The sequence below is a fragment of the Acanthochromis polyacanthus genome, chromosome 4, assembly GCF_021347895.1.
Source record: "Acanthochromis polyacanthus isolate Apoly-LR-REF ecotype Palm Island chromosome 4, KAUST_Apoly_ChrSc, whole genome shotgun sequence".
In the NCBI taxonomy this organism is placed as follows: Eukaryota; Metazoa; Chordata; class Actinopteri; family Pomacentridae; genus Acanthochromis; species Acanthochromis polyacanthus.
Window position 1 is genome coordinate 12,177,248 of NC_067116.1, and position 22,481 is coordinate 12,199,728.

Below are 22,481 nucleotides of genomic sequence, written 5' to 3' on the forward strand. Positions count from 1 at the left end.
CCCCACTGAGTCAGCATAAGTCATCCCCTTCAATTCACACGCACACACACACACACACACACACACACACACACACACACACACACACACACACACACACACACACACACACACACGTGTGTTTTCCTATCCTTGTGGGGATCTACCATTGACTCCCATTCATATCTAACCCCTAACCCTTACCCTTACCCTAACCTTAACCCAGACCAAAACGATGCCGAACCCTAAAGAAACGTTTTGCACTTTTACTTTTTTCAGTAACAACAACATGGCCAAGAAAACACTGTTTCCCCTCATGGGGACCCAAATAAGGCCCTTACAAATGACATTTCTTTTGGTTTTCCTATGGTTGTGGGGACATTAGGTCCCCACAACAATAGCCACCACCTGATCACACACACACGCATGCACGCACACACACACACACACACACACACACACACACACACACACACACACACACACACACACACACACACACACACTCACTCACTCACATACACACACACACACACACACACACAGAGTTACGTACTGTCTATACTCAGTGTCTCTGTCATTACCTACAAGTCTCTGAGGACCAGAGACATAGAGGAAGAGGCACCAATATTAACCTTGTTTCACTGCTGTAAAAGGAACTGCATTCTCGTTCGTCTGGGCCCATGTAAACCTTATTCAGTGAAAATCTTTTGAGTGCCAAGCACTCATCCCCTGTAGGCTTGAAAGAGGCACTGGAAATTCTGTGGTGTGCTACAGTCGCTCCAGCAAGTCTACTGGGATTCACACCATGTACAATGGCTTGAAATGTTGACCCAGTTTATGAGAAAAACGAACCAAATGTCTGTATAAACTTCTTAAATGACTGTGACAGAATAATCCACTTTTCTGGTGCAGTATGTTGCAACTGCCCTAAAATCTTTTAGGTGCTTTCAAGTCAAACCTGATGTTTGTCAGTACAAGTCATAAATCTCCAATCCCGTCTAGTTCAAGTGTTAAGCCTTGGTGAGCAAATTGCCAGTTCAAAGTCTTTCACCATGAAAAGCATTTTTTTCCATCCATCCATTCTCTATACACCGCTTTATCCTCACTAGGGTCACGGGGGGTGCTGGAGCCTATCTCAGCTGACTCGGGTGAAGGCAGGGGACACCCTGGACAGGTCACCAGTCTGTCACAGGGCTACATATACAGACAAACAATAACACTCACATTCACACCTACATGCAATTTAGAGTAATCAATTAACCTCAGCATATTTTTGGACTGTGGGAGGAAGCCGGAGTACCCGGAGAAAACCCAAGCATGCACAGGGAGAACATGCAAACTCCACGCAGAAAGATCCCAGGCCCACCCTGGGATTTGAACCGGGGATCTTCTTGCTGCAAGGCAAAAGTGCTAACCACTACGCCACTGTGCAGCCCAAGCATTTTTTTAAATTTGTCAAATTCTGAAACCCCTAATGATTTTTTCAATCAAAGGCTCAAGTTTTTCAAAGGTCAGGGCAAAAATCGATTTGTGACCACTTTGGGCTAAAAACAAGATACTGACAAATTATCTCTCCTTTAGTTGATATGGCAAGCTTGTTTGCAAACAGTTGCGTGTTTACACATCCAGTAGATGCATTTTGGAACTGTGTTTCTGTCCTCAGGGAAATATCTGTGTCTTTAGCTGCTAAATACTACATAATACAGTTTGTTGGCAGATAATGTACTAATGTAGCCACAAGGGGACACAAGCCAGTGTCTTATTGTGCCGGTTCCAAGCCCAGATAAATGCAGAGGGTTTTGTCAGGAAGGGCATCCGACGTAAAACTTTGGCCAAATCAAACATGCAAATCAAATGTATGACTTCCATACCGGATCGGTCGAGGCCCGGGTTAACAACGACCGCCATCGGTGCTGTCGACCTACAGGGTGCCGGTGGAAAATGGATGACTGTTGGTCGAAGAAGGAGGGGAGGAAGGTGCGTTCGTAGGAAGAGAGAGAAGAGATACACCAAGAGTCTAGGACTGAGAGTAGGGACTTTGAATGTTGGAACTATGACAGTAAAAGATAGAGAACTGGTTGACATGATGCAGAGGAGGAAGGTGGACATACTGTTTGTCCAGAAGACAAGGTGGAAAGGTAGTAAAGCTAGAAGTCTAGGAGCAGGGTTCAAGTTGTTCTATCATGGTGTAGATAGGAAGAGAAATGGAGTAGGAGTTATCTTGAAGGAGGAGTTTGTTAGGAATGTCCTGGAGGTAAACAGAGTGTCAGATAGAGTGATGAACCTGAAGCTAGAAATCGAAGGTGTGATGTTCAATGTTGTTAGTGAGTATGCTCCACAGGTAGGATATGAGCTGGAGGAGAAGGACAAATTCTGGTTGGACCTTGATGAAGTGATGCAGAGCATACCTAGAAGTGAGAGTTGTCATTGGTACAGACTTCAATGGACCAGTTGGTGCAGGAAACAGAGATGATGAGGAGGTCATGGGCAGGTTTGGTATCCAGGAGAGGAACGCAGAAGGACAGATGGTGGTTGACTTTGCAAAAAGGATGGAAATGGCTGTAGTAAATACTTTCTTCCAGAAGAGGTAGGAACATAGGGTGACCTATAAGAGTGGAGGTAGGAGCACAAAGGTAGACTACATCTTGTGTAGATGGTGTAATCTGAAGGAGATCAGTGACTGCAAAGTAGTGGTAGGTGAGAGTGTAGCCAGACAGCATAGGATGGTGGTGTGTAGGATTACCCTGGTGGTGAAGAAGATGAAGAGGGCAAAGGCAGAGCAGAGGACCAAATGGTGGAAGCTGAAAAAGGAAGAGTGTTGTATGACTTTCAGGAAAGAGTTGAAACAGGCTTTGGATGGTCAGGAGGTGCTTCCAGATGACTGGACAACTACAGCAAATGTGATCAGGGAAACAGGTCGGAGAGTACTTGGTGTGTCATCTGGAAGGAAAGGAGATAAGGAGACTTGGTGGTGGAATGAGGAGGTGCAGGAGTGGATCCAGAGAAAGAGGTTATCTAAGAAGAAGTGGGACACTGAGAGGACTGAAGAGAGTAGACAGGAGTACAGGGAGATGCAGCGTAAGGTGAAAGTAGAGGTGGCAAAGGCCAAACAAGGGGCTTACGATGACTTGTATGCTAGGTTGGACAGTAAGGAGGGAGAGACTGACCTGTATAGGTTGGCAAGGCAGACAGACAGAGATGGGAAGGACGTGCAGCAGGTTAGGGTGATAAAGGATAAGGATGGAAGTGTGTTGACAGGTGCCAACAGTGTGCTGGGAAGATGGAAAGAGTACTTTGAAGAGTTGATGAATGAGGAAAATGAGAGAGAATGAAGAGTGGAAGAGGTGACTGTTGTGGACCAGGCAGTAGCAAAGATTAGTAAGGATGAAGTGAGGAGGGCATTGAAGAGGATGAAGAGTGGAAAGGCACTTGGTCCTGATGATATACCTGTGGAGGTATGGAAGTGTCTCGGAGAGGTAGCAGTAGAGTTTCTGACTGGGTTGTTCAACAGGATCTTAGATAGTGAGAAGATGTCCGAGGAATGGAGGAGAAGTGTGCTGGTGCCCATCTTTAAGAACAAGGGAGATGTGCAGAGTTGTGGCAACTACAGAGGAATAAAGCTGATGAGCCACACGATGAAGATATGGGAAAGAGTAGTTGAAGCTAGACTAAGGGCAGAGGTGAACATCTGTGAGCAGCAGTATGGTTTCATACCAAGAAAGAGTACAACAGATGCAATATTTGCTTTGAGGATGTTGATAGAGAAGTACAGAGAAGGTCAGAAGGAGCTGCATTGTGTCTTTGTAGATCTGGAGAAAGCTGATGACAGGGTGCCCAGAGAGGAACTGTGATTTTCATCTTAGAAACTCGCTTTCAAAGCAAATAGTTACTCTGGATGGCATCACATTGGCCTCCAGTACTACTGTGAGGAATCTTGGAGTTATTTTTGACCAGGACATGTCCTTTAACTCACACATAAAGCAAGTCTGTAGGACTTCCTTTTTTCACCTGCGTAATATTGTAAAAATCAGGAACATTCTGTCTCAGAGTGATGCAGAAAAATTAGTTCATGCTTTTGTTACTTCCAGGCTTGACTATTGCAATTCCTTATTATCGGGTTGTCCAAATAGCTCTCTCAAACATCTACAGTTGATCCAAAACGCTGCTGCGAGAGTACTGACAGGAGTTAGCAAAAGAGATCATATTTCCCCTATACTTGCTTCTCTTCACTGGCTTCCTGTTAAATCCAGAATAGAATTTAAAATCCTTCTTCTGACATATAAAGCTCTTAATAACCAATCTCCATCATATCTTAAAGATCTGATAGTACCTTATTATCCTAGTAGAACTCTTCGCTCTCAAGCTGCAGGCTTACTTGTTGTTCCTAGAATTTCTAAAAGTAGAATGGGAGGCAGAGCCTTCAGTTATCAGGCGCCTCTCCTGTGGAACCTGCTCCCAGTTTGGGTTCGGGAGGCAGACACCCTCTCTATTTTTAAGACCAGGCTTAAAACGTTCCTTTTTGACAAATCTTATAGTTGGGGCTGACTGGGTGACCCACAGGGGTTCGGCTTGTGTCTTCATTTGCACAGCTGACTCCCTCTTGGACGTCCCTTCGTTCTGCCTCTAGTCATGCTGCTATAGGCCTAGGCTGCTGGGGGACTTTTCTTGACGCACTGAGCCCTTCTCTATCTACCTTTACATTTAATATGTATACCGTTATTGCATTACATTCACTCTGTTTCCCCCTGTGCTATTTCTCCGAGTGTCCCTGGTCCCAGAGCTGGATGCTTCAGATCTGTGGTTGATGTTCCACCAGCTGGTCCAGTCTCCACCATGTCCACTGTGGGATGCTGCTGCTGACCTTCCTCCAGCCCTCTGCTTCCAACTCCCTTTTTCCACCAGTCAACTCTGCATTGCCTTCACTATACTGTTATGCTAACTTACATACTGTTTGAATTTTACTGCTAGCTATATATGGAGTATGTTTAATGTCAGAGCCGTACATCATAAGAGTAAATTATGAGTCAGTTTTCAATGTTAGCTTATACTTTGTGTCACATATCCTGTCATGCATGTATCCAAATGTGTGTTGTGTTTTCCTTGCTTTCCCACCCCTCCCTCTTCTCCCATCCCTCCCCCTTGCCCTCCTCTGTCCTTCTCAACCCGCCCGGCCAGCAGGCAGATGGGTCCCCCCTATATAGAGCCGGGTTCTGCTCGAGGTTTCTTCCCTGTTAAAAGGGTGTTTTTCCTTGCCACTGTCGCCTTTGGCCTTGCTCTGGGGGTCAGGCATATGGGTTCTGTAAAGCGTCTTGAGACGAGTTGACTGTAATTGACGCTATATAAATAAAATTGAATTGAATTGAAATTTTGTATGAGGAATTCTGGAGTGGAAGAGAAGTATGTTAGAGTGGTGCAGGACATGTATGAGGACTGTAAGACAGTGGTGAGGTGTGCTGTAGGTGTGACAGAGGAGTTCAAGGTGGTGGTGGGACTACATCAGGGATCAGCTCTGAGCCCCTTCTTGTTTGCTATGGTGATGGACAGGATGACAGATGAGGTTAGACAGGAGTCTCCATGGACTATGATGTTTGCAGATGACACTGTGATCTGTAGTGAGAGCAGGGAACAGGTGGAGGAGAAGCTAGAGGCGAGGAGGTTTGCCCTTGAAAGGAGAGGAATGAAGGTTAGCCGCAGCAAGATGGAGTATCTGTGTGTGAATGAGAGGGACCCAAGTGGAAGAGTGAGGTTACAGGGAGAAGAGATCAAGAAGGTGGAGGATTTTAAGTACTTAGGGTCAACAGTCCAGAGCAATGGAGCAAAAGCGTGTACAGGCAGGCTGGAACGGCTGGAGAAAAGTGTCAGGTGTGATGTGTGATAGAAGAGTTTCAGCTAAAATGAAAGGAAAGGTTTACAAAACTGTGGTGAGACCAGCCATGTTGTTTGGTCTGGAGACAGTGTCCCTGAGGAAAAGACAGGAGGCAGAGCTGGAGGTAGCAGAACTGAAGATGCTGAGGTTATGTTTGGAAGTGACCAGGATGGATAGGATCAGGAATGAGTATATCAGAGGGACAGCACATGTTAGAGGCTTTGAAGATAAAGTCAGAGAGGCCAGACTGAGATGGTTCGGACATGTCCAGAGGAGAGAGAGTGAATATATTGGTAGAAGGATGCTGAGTTTCCCACTGCCTGGCAGGAGGTCTAGAGGAAGACCAAAGAGAAGGTTTATGGATGTGGTTAAAGAGGACATGAAGGTAGTTGGTGTGAGAGAAGAGGATGCAGCAGACAGGGTTAGATGGAGGCAATTGATTCGCTGTGGCAATCCCTGAAGGGAAAAGCCGAAAGGAAAAGAAGAAGTTGGCAGAAAATGTACTAAGCTTTTGCTAAAAACAAAAAAACAAAAAAACAAAAAACAAAACAGCTGTCAGCTCTAGATAGAATTTGTGCAGTTAGATCAATGAGACTGAACAAAACTTACTGGCCAGAAAATCCAAACATCAAGTTCAAGTGCTCTGTAAAACTACACAGTGAGATGATCATTCTGATGAGATGATCATTCTGTTTGTGTTATATATTATGGACTTTCACATACAAATCTCTGATCATTGCTTGCATAGAAATATCATTTACTGCCATTTATTTATCTCTTTAAGAATGATATAAATCCAGATCTACAACTCTGACACAACTTCCTGTTTTCTTCCTTTTTAGGAAGCAGAGCTTGTCGGAAATATACTGACCTTATCGATACGTAACTAAGAAATGCAGTGGTTTTATATGTCTTTTAAGACTTTGTTGTCTTTTAACATTAACACGTTGTCTCATTGTAATAGTTGCAACTGATGTAAATCTAAACATCCTCTGAAAAGCCTCTTTTGTAAGCCACTGGAGGTCAATATTTATTACTCTCAAGAAAGAATTTCAGTAGACTAGAGGTACATCTTCGTAAAAGTTCTCTCTCAAGCCTTTATGTACATTCTACAACAGAAATGAATGCACGCCTGTTAAATATCACTTCAATGTCAAGAATTTGAATTACATTATTCTTCAATAACTGCATTACTTTAGAATTGACAAGTATTCAAATATAAATCAAATACTAAATTAAAGGTGGACATACAGTGTTGAAAATATGAAAGATTTAAATCTCAGTAATGAAAGGTGACTTTCATTTTTACTTTTCTCCTGTAATGCTTCGAGTTGTAATAGACTAAATCTTAACCGTTAGTTTTTAATTTTACATTACAGTAAATATCTGCTCTTCAACTCAGCAATATTAAAATTACTATAAGGTGATATAATTTTTATTATTTGGCATTTATGTGGATTGCACAGTGGCTGGCCCTGGAATCTTTCTGCATGTAGTTTGCATGTTCTTCCTGTGCATGCATGGGTTTTCTCCGGTCTCCGCGGCTTCCTCCCACAGTCCAAAAACATGCTGAGGTTCATTGGTGCTTCTAAATTCTCCATAGGTGTGAATGCAGTGTGATTGTTTGTCTGTATATGTAGCCCTGAGATAGACTGGCGTCCTGTTCAGTGTGTCCCCACCCTTCACCTTAAGTCTGCAGGAATAGACTCCAGCCCCCCATGACTCGACTGAGGATTAAGCGGTGTATAGATAATGGATGGATTACATTTATGTGATACTGCACATGAGTGTACTTCCTTCTATTGGATGCTGTATACTTTCTCTCCCAAGCTTTTACCACACAATATTTTACAGAAATGGTTGCAAAGTGGGCTGCCATGTTTGCAGTACTGTATTACATTCTGTGAAAGAAAAACAAGAAAACAGCACAAGGAGAAGGAAGCTCTATACCAACAGCTTCCAGAGGACAGCCCAGAGCTAGGTGCTACCTTACAAACTAATAAGCCCGTGTAGAAACAACCAAATATTCACACAACAAACACACACAAGAACACATTTACATTAGCAGAGCAAACTAAAGCTTCCTCTGGGAGCTCCAGTGGAGTTTATTATGCAGCGTGTGCTGCAGAGAGATAACCAAACGATGAGAGATTTCAAATGAGCCTCAAGAAAATGAGCGTTCAAGAGCTGGTAGTAATAAAATGGTAGTGTGAGGGAGACAAGGAGGAGGAGGGTGGGATGAATGGAGTAGAGGACATTGGAGGCAAGAACTGATGGAAAATGTAAAGGGCCAGAGAGCTGCTGGATTTAGAAACAGAAATTCGGTACTGCATTTACAGTGGCAGAGGGTGACAGGAGGGGAAGATAAGGTAGGCTGAAAGTCTTTCTGTGGGAAGACAGACATGATAATACAGATGGAACAGTGCAACCACAGCACATAAACATATATACTGTACAATCATACATAACACTGCATACACGTGCATGCTTATTTTTGCATTTACATGCAGTCTCCTTCCTGATAGATAGATAGATAGATAGATAGATAGATAGATAGATAGATAGATAGATAGATAGATAGAAATTTTATTATCAGGTCAGAGACCTAAAATTTGTTTTACATATTCGGCAGCTCTGCCACCCACAGACGCTTGACAGACATTTAACATATAACATTAACATATAAGACCATTGTCCACTCGCTGTTGTCCACTATAATTTGATTTTGTAGCTTGAACTCAAGTTTTAACTGTTTAAGGATGGACTGATGGACAAAGGAGTTTCTTAATTGGACCTTGTTGAAGCCGAGTATACGGTACCGACGCCCTGATGGTAACAGCACATATTCCGAATTTAGAACATGGCTGGGGTTGGAGGCGATGTTCTTAGCCAGCCGCACAGTGTTGTTATGATATGAAGTGTCATATTGTCCATGTAGGGGCTGTCCCACTATCTTTGAGCAGATCTTAATCAGCTGCCTCAGTCTAGATTTAATAGTTTCAGACAGAAAGTTGTACCACAAAGCATTACAATACTGCAGGACACTGAGAATGACAGAGGTGTAAAACAGAAGGAGCACCTGACGAGAGGCTCCGAATGACCGCAGGCGACGGAGGAAATATATTCTTTGCTTTGTCTTTTTACAAATAAAGTCAATGTGATATTTCCATGATAAAGCTGAGTCTATCATCACACCCACATATCTGAATGACTCCACTTGTCTAATTGGTTCATTGCTTATGATAATAGGAGCTATAGTAAGTGGTGCTGAACTAAATACCACTTCCTCTGTTTTTTGGTGTTTATTTCCAGAGCGTTGTTTCTGCTCCACATCACAACCTCGTCAACTCCCTGTTGGTGCACCTCGGAAACTGTCTATGTCTGACATTAGTGTCAGCAAGACAGTATCATCAGAATACTTGATTATGAATTGATTATTTGAGGTTGCACGGCAATCATCAGTATATATGTGGGAATATGGCCTTTTATTTACTTTGATTATTTTTATTTGCATGATTATTTGGTGTGTGGTTTTCTTATATTTTGTTGTCAAATTATTTGTTTGATTTTTGTGTTAGTTTCCTAAATTGCATGTCTTGTTGTGGTGTTTTTCTTGTGTGTATATTCTTTTTTTGTTCCTGAATGAGTTTAGGTCACGCCCACTACCTGCCGGTGTGTATCAGAACAGACTGTGGACACTGGTTGAGCGCACCTGGAGCCAATCAGTTGATTACGCAGGACAGCATCTGGGGCAGTGACGGCAAACAAAAGAGACAATCAACGGCAGACAGACAGGGCAGTGCGGCGGCGGCAGAAGCAGCGGCGAACGGCAGCGTGCAATGGGCAGCACGATAGATAACCAGGCAGGAGCGACGGTGAATGGCGGCGTGTAACAAGCACCATGGCAGACTATTAGGCTGAAACACGGGTGCACAGCACCGGCACAGAGACAGGACGACCGAAGAGTGAGAGAGAGACGCACGGGAGCCACAAAGTGGGGCCAGGTCTGGAACGCACGGCGGTGCTCAACGCGTGTTTGCGGCATACTGGGCGGCTTGGATATAGCTGCCCAGACCCGGTGAGTCGCCACACACGGGAGGGATACACGTGGGTCCTTTATTGCTTCCCCTACTGGCAGATCCTCTCTTTCTCCCAGGCTCCAGAGCCTGTGTGATCGCGAGGCGCAGCGCCGTGGCCCCGGAGGACTGGAGAAGCTCCCCTCAACCCCCATCCAAGAGAAGGCCCCGCATGACTAGTCCAGTGGTCACCCATTCTGTAGTGACTTTATTTTAAGAACTTTTAGCTTGCTAACTTTTTATCGTTATCGTTTAATGTTTTTTTTGGACAAATAAATTGATTTCCTGAATAGAAAAAATTGCTTTACCCTCTGTTGTTATGCACTGCTCACCTCTGGGTTAAGAACTTCTTTTAAAACGGGTCCTAGTCCCTTACTAGGTGGCGTTGTCAGTTTTAATTGTTTTGTAAGTCAAACTTCCCAATTTAATTCTATTTTAAAGGCTTTAATCTGAGACACATAGCCCACTCGGCCGTGACAGATTTCCTGGCGTTGTCAGCAGGATCCAGAATTGTGAGCAGCGTTTTAACCAGAGTCTTTTGTTTTTAGCTTTAGCACTGTATTTTTTATTTTTTTATCCAAAATCATGATGCCCATTTATTCTGGGACCCCATGGGTGCCTCAATGTGAAGGACAAGATGGGAATTTGAAAAATGTGGAATGGAAGGAGCAACTGCAAGGTCTTTTAGATGCTAATAATTTAAATGAACCCCAAAAAGTTAGAGTTTTAATTGGTGCATTGTTGGAGCTGCCAAAGCGGCAAATTAATGTGCTGGCAGATGAGGACCGTGATCTGTAAAAATTTTTTTGATGCTTTGGATGAAATTTATTCGAAAGATGTCCCTGTCTCTATTTTAAGGTCTCAGTTTTTTTGGTTATGTGTAGAAACCAGGCCAATCTGTTCAAGCATATGCCCTGTGCTTGAGAGAGAGTTATATCAGAAGTTGCAGAGACAGGATGAGGAGAGTGCACCCACCGATGTCCACCTGAGAGACCAGTTCATGCTTGGCCTGGAGGATGGGTTCAGAGGATACGTTTGGCCAGCTCAAAGGCGAGGAGTCAGGATCCCTGCACGGAGTGAAATTGTTGTTTGGGGACGGGCTCGAGCTGGACCGAAAGGAAGGGACTACTGTGGCCTAGTTGAGGCCCTTGATGAGGTAGGATCCCTGTCCGGGAGAAATTTAAATGATTATCCCATCACTCTAGGACGCCACCAGAAGATCAGCCACCTGTACCAAGTGGATGACGCCGATGTCCATGGTGCCCGGGATGTTGACCTGACCCCCAACGACGATGGAGAGGTGGAGGTTGGGTTGCTAGAGGCAACTGGTGACCATGTGGATAGCAACCACTTCGACATGCAGAAGCTGGTAAACGGATCGGATTTGACGTCGGAGCAGGCTGGTAAGCTGACTGCACTTCTGCATAAGTGGGGAGACGTGTTTTCTAAACATGAGGAGGACTTTGGTAGGACGTATGCCGTCACGCACACCATTCCAACGGGTGATGCTGCCCCTATCAGGGAGCGATTCAGACCGTTGCCACCACTCATGTATAAAGAAATGAGGTCACTGCTAGCAGACATGTTAGATCGTGGTGCAATTACTGAGAGCTCCAGCCCTTGGGCCGCACCCATCGTTATGGTTAAGAAAAAGGATGGGAGCTGGAGATTTTGTGTCGACTACAGAAAGTTGAACTCTGTCACACACAAAGACGCCTTTCCTCTCCCGAGGATTGAAGAAACTTTCACCTCCCTTTCCAAAGCAGAATGGTTCACCACATTGGATCTATCCAGCGGCTATTGGCAAGTTGAAGTTGATCCTAGAGACAGAGAAAAGACTGCCTTCACCACACCTTTAGGCCTGTTTGAATTCCAACGCATGCCTTTCGGCCTCTGTAACGCGCCCGCGACGTTTCAGAGATTAATGCAGCAGTGTCTGAGTGGCCAAATTACAGAGTCCTTGCTTGTTTATCCTGATGACATAATTGTGTACTCACCTGATTTTGATACTCATCTGCAGAATCTGGAGGAGGTTTTCGAGTGGCTCTGGAGACACGGGTTGAGGTTGAGGCCAGACAAGTGCAGACTCCTTCAGCGCGAGGTCAAGTTTCTGGGCCATGTGGTCAATCAGGCAGGTGTAATGCCTGATCCAGAGAAGGTAACCGCAGTGACTGAGTGGCCTGTACCAACATCAGTGAGAGAGGTGAGGGCATTTTTGGGTCTAGCTGGTTACTATAGACGGTTTATTCAAGGATTTGCAAAAATAGCTCGTCCACTAAACCTCTTGTTAACTGGCATCCCCAAAAGTGACAAAAGACCTTTGACGAAGGCTATCGATTGGACAGCAGAGTGTCAAACTGCCTTTGACCAACTGAAAGAAGCCCTGACCAAAGCCCCAATTTTAGCCTATGCAGACTATGGGAAACCTTTTAGCTTGTACACCGACGCAAGCCACAGTGGACTTGGCGCAGTGCTAGCACAAATGCAAGGTGGTAAAGAGCGTGTTATTGCCTATGCGAGTCGTAGTTTACACCCCACAGAGAGAAATGATTCAAATTACAGTTCCTTCAAACTTGAACTGTTGGCCCTCAAATGGGCAATCACTGAAAAATTTAAGGACTACTTAACTGGAGCCAAATTTACAGTATTTACGGACAACAATCCAGTAGCCCACTTACAAACTGCCAAATTGGGGGCTGTAGAGCAAAGGTGGGTTGCCCAAATGGCATCCTTTGATTTTGAAGTGAAGTATCGAGCCGGCCGTGAAAATTTGAATGCAGATGCACTGTCCAGATTTCCTGCCGTTTCAGCCCCAAGAAACGCCGCCATTATTGCCACGACTGTAACGGCCCCTGATAAGGAGGACATTTCCACTATTGAGTTTGGGAAATATCGGAAAGCCCTGCAGGAAGCAGACCCAAATATTCAGTTGGTGCGGAGGTATGTTGAGACGAGGGTCATCCCTCATAAGGCAGAGAGGGAGGCTCTGCCGGAAACTGCTAAAAAGCTGTTACAACACCGAAAAAGACTCTGCTTGTATAATGGGATCCTCTGCAGGAAGGTGTTTGACTCCCATGCATGTGAGCCTCGTTTCCAGATTGTTTGTCCAGATTCCAGCCACCAGGAAGTGGGGAGGAGGTGCCATGAAGCTGCAGCCCATGCCGGCACAGAACAGACCTTGGCTTATATAAGGCATCATTTCTTCTGGCCAAGCATGGAAAAGGTGGTACACGGCCTCCAAACAGGGTGTTATTTGTAATCTCCAGAAAGATAGGATTGAGCCAAGGGCCCCCCTACAACCAATAGAGGTATCGTATCCCCTGGAAGTAGTTGCTTTAGATTTCCTCTCATTGTGCCGTCCCCATGATCTATACCAGAATATTCTTGTGATGACCGATATGTTCACGCGCTATTCTTGGGCTGTTGCCACTCGTGATCAGACTGCTAAAACTACTGTCCGTGCAATTTGGTCTAATATCATTCAACCATTCGGCTGTCCATCCCGCTTCCATTCTGACCAGGGACCAAATTTTGAATCTGAGCTGATGAAACAAGTGTGTAGCATGTATGGTGTTTCTAAAAGTCGTACAACTTCTTACCATCCGTCTGGAAATGGCCGGGTTGAGCGAATGAATCAGACCCTACTGAACATGCTCCGAACGCCTGAGGTAGAAAAACAGAATAGGTGGCCGGAACATCTCCCAGAGCTTTTACATGCTTATAACAATGTCGTTCATAGTGCCACTGGGTTTGCTCCATCGTACCTTATGTTCGGTCGTCATCTTAGGCTTCCTGTTGATGTTAAACTGGGGATGGTAGACAATCAGCCTCAGCACAGTTTAGAGGGATGGGTCTCGGATCATCATAAGAAGCTGTCTCATGCTTATCAGTTGGCCCATGACAAAATGACAGCTGCAGCTAGACATGAAAAACAGTACTACGATCGAAAAGCTAAAGCTAATACTCTTCTTACAGGTGAGCGTGTGTGGGTACGTGATAGAAACCGAAGAGATCATGGTAAACTCCACAGTTGGTGGGAATCTGTGCCCCATGTAATAATTGGTCTGGTAGGTGATTCAGGTTTAGTATATCGAGTCAGACCAGAGCAAGGTGGTAAAGAGAGAACTTTGCATAGAAATGCTCTTAAACCTTGCATTGCTTCTACTAATAATCTGCCCCTTGAAGTAACACGAAATGAGAATCAACCATCTGAACTGCCTATGGTGTTGTACTATCTTGTAACCAATGTTGAGCCTGATCAAGAGCCCCGTCGGTCAACTCGTGCCACTAGAGGACAATGCCCCGCTCGTTATAGAGACTGAATTAGTGGTCCAGGGACTGGCACCATTTAAGTGTGGAGGGGTGTGGGAATATGGCCTTTTATTTACTTTGATTATTTTTATTTGCATGATTATTTGGTGTGTGGTTTTCTTATATTTTGTTGTCAAATTATTTGTTTGATTTTTGTGTTAGTTTCCTAAATTGCATGTCTTGTTGTGGTGTTTTTCTTGTGTGTATATTCTTTTTTTTGTTCCTGAATGAGTTTAGGTCACGCCCACTACCTGCCGGTGTGTATCAGAACAGACTGTGGACACTGGTTGAGCGCACCTGGTGCCAATCAGTTGATTACGCAGAACAGCATCTGGGGCAGTGACAGCAAACAAAAGAGACAATCAACGGCAGACAGACAGGGCAGCGCGGCGGCGGCAGAAGCAGCGGCGAACGGCAGCGTGCAATGGGCAGCACGATAGATAACCGGGCAGGAGCGACGGTGAATGGCGGCGTGTAACAAGCACCATGGCAGACTATTAGGCTGAAACACGGGTGCACAGCACCGGCACAGAGACAGGACGACCGAAGAGTGAGAGAGAGACGCACGGGGGCCACAAAGTGGGGCCAGGTCTGGAACGCACGGCGGTGCTATATATATATATATATAAAAGAAAAGAGGTGGGCCTTCAGCTTAGTTTTAAATACATTAATGGACGATGGTTGCCTGATTTCAGCAGGTAGACTGTTCCACAAAGTGTGACAAAGTTTCTTAATAAAAAAGGACTACACTTGTCAGGCCCTTCTGCCTTTCTGGCATCGGTTGCTCTAAATGTCTTTCTGACCTCATCAGCAGTAATCTCAATTCTGTCCAACCCCGGTTGAATGTTTGCAAGAATTTGATCACATCTCTGGGCACTGTCAGGAGATTCAAATCTGGAAAAAAATATGTTTAGGTCATTGGCAAATTTGTACTCATTGTCAGTCACAATTGGTTTACTAGGAGAGGTCATTCCGGTCATAGACTTCAAGGTATCCCATAACTTTTTGGAATTTTTACTTTTATAGGCATTTTCTAAGTCTTGTCTGTGTGTTATCTTCGCCTGTCTTAATTACTTCTTTTCACTTTTTCTGTCTGTTTAAGTAATCCTGTATCTTTCTTTTTAAAGACCAGATTTCTTTCATTTATGGTCTTTTTAATATCTTTTGTCACATAAGACTTATTGTTTGGATATATCTTAATTTCTTTAGTTTGCACCACTAGTTGTACACAGAAATTTATATAGTCATTAATAACTGTACTTCTTTCATCTATAGAACCCTCAGAGAACGTTTCCCAGCAGGCCTTAAGTTGTTCTTTGCTTTCATTTGTCCAATTTCATATTATCTTCCTAACTTCCAAACCTATCTTCCTTTCGTATTATCTTCCTTCCTGATGTAACCTATTTACCGCTCAGTAGTCTAACAAACTTTGCAATTTTGTGCCTCCACTGTGCTTCGGCATCTGCTTTTAACAATACTGTTGTAGAATACTGAGACATTTTCCACTGGTTTGGTGCAGCTCATTGGGTTTGAAATGAAACAAGACTTTGGGATTAAAATGCTGGCTTTCAGTTTTAATTTGAGGGTGTGTGCAGCCATAATGGCTGTAAACATCTGGTCATTTTTAGACACAGAGGAGCAGGATAATGATACTTAACATACAAATGAAGCAACCATTGAGTTTTTTATGATCCAGGAGGAGCGGTCTTGACTGGTTAGTTCAGTCATATGACCTCAACGACAAACTGAAGACAAAAAACCCCAAGCAAGTAGTAAAGAATGCAGAAGAATAGACCTGAATAAAACACTGCCAAGATAGTAGTTGATATCTGTGGATCTGAACTGAACAGAAGAATTTGATCGCAAAATTTTACAGGAAAATTCTTGTTGACTACAAGTCTGCTCTCATTTTGCAGTTTTTCCTCTACAGGTAACTGATAATATTGTAACTGCCAGGTTAGTTGGTAAGATTTAGTAACACGACAATAGTAATCATGAGATGAGCAGACTGTAAACAAGTTCATCTTTGTTCTGTAAACCCTTTTGGGTATAAAACTAAAAGTGAGGACACTAATGTGATTCAATGATGTGTCTTCAAAAAAACCTGAGCACACAGGTACGGTAAGTCAATGATGAAACAGAAGATAGATCTTTAAACTCTGATGGATGTTTTAAATAGACAGTTTGGACATTTTTGTCCTCCAAACATGATAAGATAGAATTCTGACAGAATCACAGCCCCTCTGAATTCCAGACTGCTAACACTTCTTGCCCGCCAAGACCTCTTTCAATTATGTTGCCATCTGATATCACACCTGATATCACCAGCTGGTGATATCATCAGTTTAAACAGGCTTAGAGATTCCAGTCTTAATTTCTCCAGTAGGAATTAGATCAAATCTCCTAAAACCCTTGTTGCAATAAACCAAAATTCATCCCACTTTTCCAGTTACTTTTGTCTCCTTAAAACTAAGATTTTTAAACAAGGCTGCAGTGCTCATCTGAAACTGTTTGACTGTGTATGGGATTGCTGAGCTGCTCTAATGTAATAAATATTGGTGACTGTGTATATAAAAAGCTAATAGTACAGTGTTCACTCAGTATGGATGAGAAAGGACAGCATTTCAACCTTGCAGTCATTTCTTTTCATTTTAGATCTGATGAGCTGGATTACAGAGTGAACAAAGCAGTGAGTCACTGACTGTACGGTTTCTGTCCTGCAGGGCCACTACTGAACCTCTGTTGGCAAACAGCAAAAGGAGAAACAAGGTAGAGTAGTGAGAAATGTCATATTCAGTGTCCAGTCTGTTTGTATTAATGCAAAATTGCAAATGAAGTTTTATTGCCATGCAGCTCATGTGTTTGTACAGTACGTCTTCAGCCCTTGAGGGTGTCTTTCAGGACCTTCATGATTCACTGTGTGCATACATGTTTTTTTTACCCAGATAACAGTGTGTTAGACTGTTCACTTCAAAGACAACCAGTCTGGAGCAGGGAGTCTGTTCTTCCTACTGTATGCATCTACACCTCACACTTTTTTGTTGCACTTCAAAGTGCATGCAGACAATCTGTTCTCTCAGCAAACACACATAGAAGCACACACACAGCTAATTATCCAATCGCCAACTCTGAACACACGAACAAGTAAAATACAGAAAAACTGCCTCCCATTTCAGGAATATTTCTTGGCAAGCACACTGTAAGAACAGGAGAAACATGACTGAAGTGTGTGTGAGTGAGAGTGTCTGTATGTGTGGTGACAGAGGAGGAAATGAAATGAATCTGTTACATAGTTTGGCCCCAAACATGCCTTTGGTGGTTGTTGTTCTTAATAATACAGATTCCAATTTAATGTAGATAATATAGATTCATGTCAAATATTCTAAAAATATAACTTTGGTCAATTCTTTCACAGAAAACCAAACATGCTGACTTCTCGTGGAGCCTTTATTTGTTTTTTCTAAGGAAAATTTTTTAAAAGAAATGAAGAACAATACACAGATACACAAATACAAATGTGAAGTTCATGCTAAGACAAAATATTTGCAGTTTAAATCTCAGTAGTAGTCACAGAAATCATGAATAAGTAGTAAAACAATCTGTAGATAGATTAAAAGCAATTTTATACTGTAGCACTATATATTAAAATTGGCTATATACAATAACTGGAACTTTCTTTGTAACTGCAGTTGTTCTGTGTTTAAAGTCAATGGTAATCAATATCATTGATCTCAGTAACCCTTTGTAACTGGAACGAGTGCTATCTTCATCTTATACCAGCAGTTTCACAATAAATCCCATTACACTCTCATATTCACAACTGTGTCACTTAGAATTAAACGCCTCAAAATACAACATTATTTGTGTTTTGTTTGCATCACAGATTAAATCCAATCCTCTGGAGTCTCTCAGCAGACAGCTCAGGGGCATCCATTTTGTTTGTTTGTTTTCAGAATCAGTTCAGTTGAGATTTATCAGGAACCCCTGCTGAGAAGTACAAAACCCGCCCCGCTGCCCAAGCTCAAAGTCTGCCCTCGCTTCACGCATAATGTATGACTACTCACTGTGGCCTGAAAGAGAGAAGAGGCCCACTGAGGGTGAGAAAGAGAGTGGGGGACAGCAGCAAGGAGAGGGGGCTGTGGAGAATGCAAAGAGGGCGAGGGCATTCTCTGGAAAAATTAAATCGTTATCAGTCAGATTGGTGTCAGTTTGACCACCTCGACCAGTGGCTCTTCTACATAGCCGCTGAGGGACGTGAAGACAACATTTAAAAGGGGAGGGGAAGAAACAAACCTACTTTTGCATTTTCCTACCAAAATGATGAGGTCTGTTGTGAAGCATGGAGATATGAGATCCCAGAATCAGCCACAAAGGGGAGACTCTGACAGAACAACAGCTAAATAAGGGAGCATTGTGATATTATAACCTGTGATTTAGAATCAAATTATGCCATAACCTAATGAATGTGTTTGAACTAACCAAGTGTCTATTCTTACATTCTTTAATGTTGAAACAGTGTAGAAATCAGAAGAGTGCCTCATTTAGAAAGAATGAAGGGTTGATTATTTTTTGGGAAAATGTCTTTTCTTTCTACATTTTTATAAGTTGGTTGTTTCTTTAAATATGTCCTTTTTACTGGTTTGATAGGTTTCAGAAAGAGTTTTGATAAATGTTAAAATAAGAGGGTTTTAACTTTGTAATGAGGTGAGAAGTCACGAGCAAAGTGAACTAGGGTCAAATGATTCACCGTAAAGATTAAACTCAAAATAAATTGTTGATTTTTATAAGTCTGGAAGATGGGTGACTGGCTGTCTAGACAGTCCAAGATAGATTGTTCCAGTTCCTTAAAAGTGCAGGTGTCCATGCGGACGGTGCATGGTACATGTGTGCGAGTGGGGAGGGGGGAAGTTGGAGTCATTGCCTATGCATAAGGTTCAGTAAACTATAAATTACATCTGATCGAGACGCAAGTTGGGAGTCGTTGGGTGGTAGTTGCTTGATGCAAACCAGGGTAGAAATGCCCTGAGAAAAGGGGATTTTATCACGTAACTCGGACGGGGGATTCAACATGATCTACAAAGGAATAACTGTTCAATTGGAATTATGGACGAAAGAACTGCTTTTTCTGTAGTGTTAGAGGATTACAGAACTGTGATCTGGATATAACACTGACTGATGGAACATTACTGGATCCTATTATTTCCAAAGGAATAACACCAGAATGATTACAACAAAATTTTTATTGGCCCAAACAACAAAATGGATATATATACAGATCTAAATCGGGTCTGGACCCCCGTCCACTTCCCCCTGGGCCCCGGCGGGTCTCAAACACTTGTCGGGTCTCAGGTGAGCAGCCGGGTGTGGCCACACCCTGACTGCTCTCCCCCTCCAAATTACATATTTTGGGTGATTATTACTCTTCTTTTAGAAAAGCATGATACCAGTTAGGAGTTAGGATGAGTGATTTGTATATTATCTAATGTTTGATTATTTGTCTGATGATTTATTGGCTATGCTTTTGCCCTGCTAAAATATATTTTAATAAAGCATTATTCTGTAATTAAAGACAACAAATTGCAAGTGCTATTTTTATCCCCGAATGAATACTTATACATCTAGCTCTGGATGTAAAAAGTCAGATTATTGCGTGCATAACAATAGTAGAGGTTCTGAAAGGTTACCTAGTCATGGGGGCCAGGTTGGCCCGGTTTAAACATAACCTAGGGGTTGTCTAAATGTCCATAACCTCTGAATTAAACCTAGCAACTTACCAAGTGCAAGATCCATATGAGGAGAAGCTGCCGTTAACAGGCGTGACTGGTGATTAAATTTAACTATACCGAAGTGGCTACTTGGTTAAATTAATTATCAGAGGAAGCAGGGTTAGGCGTCTGGATGTAGGCAGTGAGAAAGCTAGGCGAATTCTCCTCGTTTACCAGCTTAACAGTTCTGCAGCATCCCTCTGAGCTAGATCTCAGGGGGAGGTAGAACCGGACCTGTAAGATGGAGAGCTGGTCCGGTGATTCCCTGACAGCTGAATAAGTTAATTAGGGGGTCACTGGCCCTGAGGATCAATAGGTCTCATGACCATTTTGCCACAAAGCTTAAGAAAAAAAGCATTTCATATTTATCCAGTATACAGCAAAAGTGAATCCACCCTTGTACAGAATCCCTTAAATGTCAAATGATTGGAAATTTTATCACCTCTCAATATTTGTGTTATTTCTAAATTGAACATTAAAGTATTTGTTCTCATGTAAAATTAAAAACTAACAATTTAGTTTTACTGTATTTAGACCCCACAGTAGGAAATCAATGCAGCTTAAGTGAGTAACCTATTCTCAATAATGAGCATCAGATTTTTTTTAACGTTTTAAATACTTAATATGCCATCTTTGTTTTTGATGAAAGACTCAGTCTTCCTCAGCATTAAAGATACCAAATTGCTGGAAAGACATTTTTTCTTCATGCTCTTTGCTAGAGGGGGTGGTGTTGCTCTATCTTTTACTTAAAATGCCATTTGTTTGGTTATTATGGTGGAGTATTCCACTTCTGCCAAACTTCTACAGAGTGAGGGTCTTCCTGTCAGCCATTATGTTGCTATATCCACAGTCATTCATGGTGCATCTATACATGTCATCTCCCCAACACCTTTCAGACTCATGCAGTTCCATGTCTTCATACTCCCACCTCCATACTTTACTGTCGGGACTACACCTTCACCATGGTCATCTTGGGCACATCGAACACACTTGACTATGCCTAAACAAATTTATTTCCGTCTCATCTGACCAAATAATGTGCTCCCAGTATTTATCAAACTATTTTTCATATTCTTCAGTATAGTTTCAACTTATAGTTTTATGTATGTTTTTCTTGGATGCTGTTCATAGAGTCTGATTTTATGCATGTTCCGTCGTACTGTCGGAACCGTTACAGAAACTCTGATATTCATTGATAGCTGTTATGTCAAGCCCTAAGCAGTGGACCATCTGACTATCTGCAGCTAGTGCACTGTTCATGGTGTCAGTTTAGTTGTGTCATTGAAGTTGTATTGCAAAAGGGTGTACTCACTTTTGTTGTGAGTACACCCTTTTGTAATCACTATCACTGATTGAAAACACCTATAGAAACCAAAGTCTTGGCTTTACATTGTGGCTTCCTATTGATTCCTTTGCCTCTGTGCAATTTGTCCCTGAGCATCTCATACAGGGGATTTATTATCCCTATACAGTGAACAGATCTTAACAAAGAATAAACCAAAAATATGGCAGTGAGTGTATACTGTACATAACTGTATATGCTGGTTTCTCTTGTATTCATAAGACCTCCTGACATTTTTACATTTTTAGTTGCAATGACTGCTGTTAAAAACATTTCTCACCTTACCTATCGAGAAATATGACTGTTTTAGGTGCTAAAACAACAGCTGAATGATAACATCCAAGGTGCAGACAACAAGCTTCTTAATGTGACACGAACATTTCGGACAAAAGTTTTTAAAAGAATGTACACGTGCCCCTTTTGTTGACAGTAAAAAGCAAAGCAAAAATGGGGAAATCCAGGAGCAGGAAAGCAGAAATTTTAAAAAAAAGCAGACAGAGGAGATGAAAGCTTGTACTTACTGAGCACGTAGAGGGAGAGAGCGAGGCCCGCCAAGCAGAAACCCTCAAAGAAGCGCAAGGTGCTGAACATGGTGACATTTACAGAGAAGGCAACACTCAGACCAAACACCAGCATGAAAAGCACCGAGAGAATCAACACCGGATGTCGACCAAACCTTCGAGACAGAAAGAAAAAGAAGCAGCAAAGACTTTAAAAAAAATTTCACAAACTGGGGGGAAAACTTCTGATGTGTAGTTGAGGGAAAGAAATCATTGCTCTCATTGTTCCCTACAGACTCTTAGGACTTCCTGGTTTAAGAGGGGCCAGTAGGTCAGTGGGTCAGGTCAGGGCTAAGGACTTGTTGGCCTGCATATTTCTTTACATTGTTTCCATGGGTACTGATCCCTAACACAACGCAGGGACTTTTTCCCATGATGCAGCTCAGGTGGCTCACAAACTACGGACAACATCAGAATGAATTTAACAAAAAGGGTCAGTTTTTCCCAAATATAAAAGACATTTTCTCACTGCAGATAGTTTGGGTTTTAACTGCCCAGCTTTTAAGATATAATGTTGAAGTTCTCACTATTATTGGCCAGACGTGCTATATTACTTAAGTGGAAAGACTCTTCATCCCC

The 22,481-nt window shown here is 42.7% G+C and overlaps 1 protein-coding gene across 1 annotated transcript in view; it reads right to left on the reverse strand.

Moving 5' to 3' along the window:
* Positions 1–22,481, reverse strand: part of LOC110958562 (solute carrier family 22 member 23) — a 49,270-nt gene that overhangs the window by 21,145 nt on the left and 5,644 nt on the right. Inside the window, exon 3 of the mRNA XM_022205151.2 lies at positions 21,864–22,018. Coding sequence (XP_022060843.1) covers positions 21,864–22,018 — 155 coding nt within the window. The remainder of the gene's footprint in view (positions 1–21,863; positions 22,019–22,481) is intronic.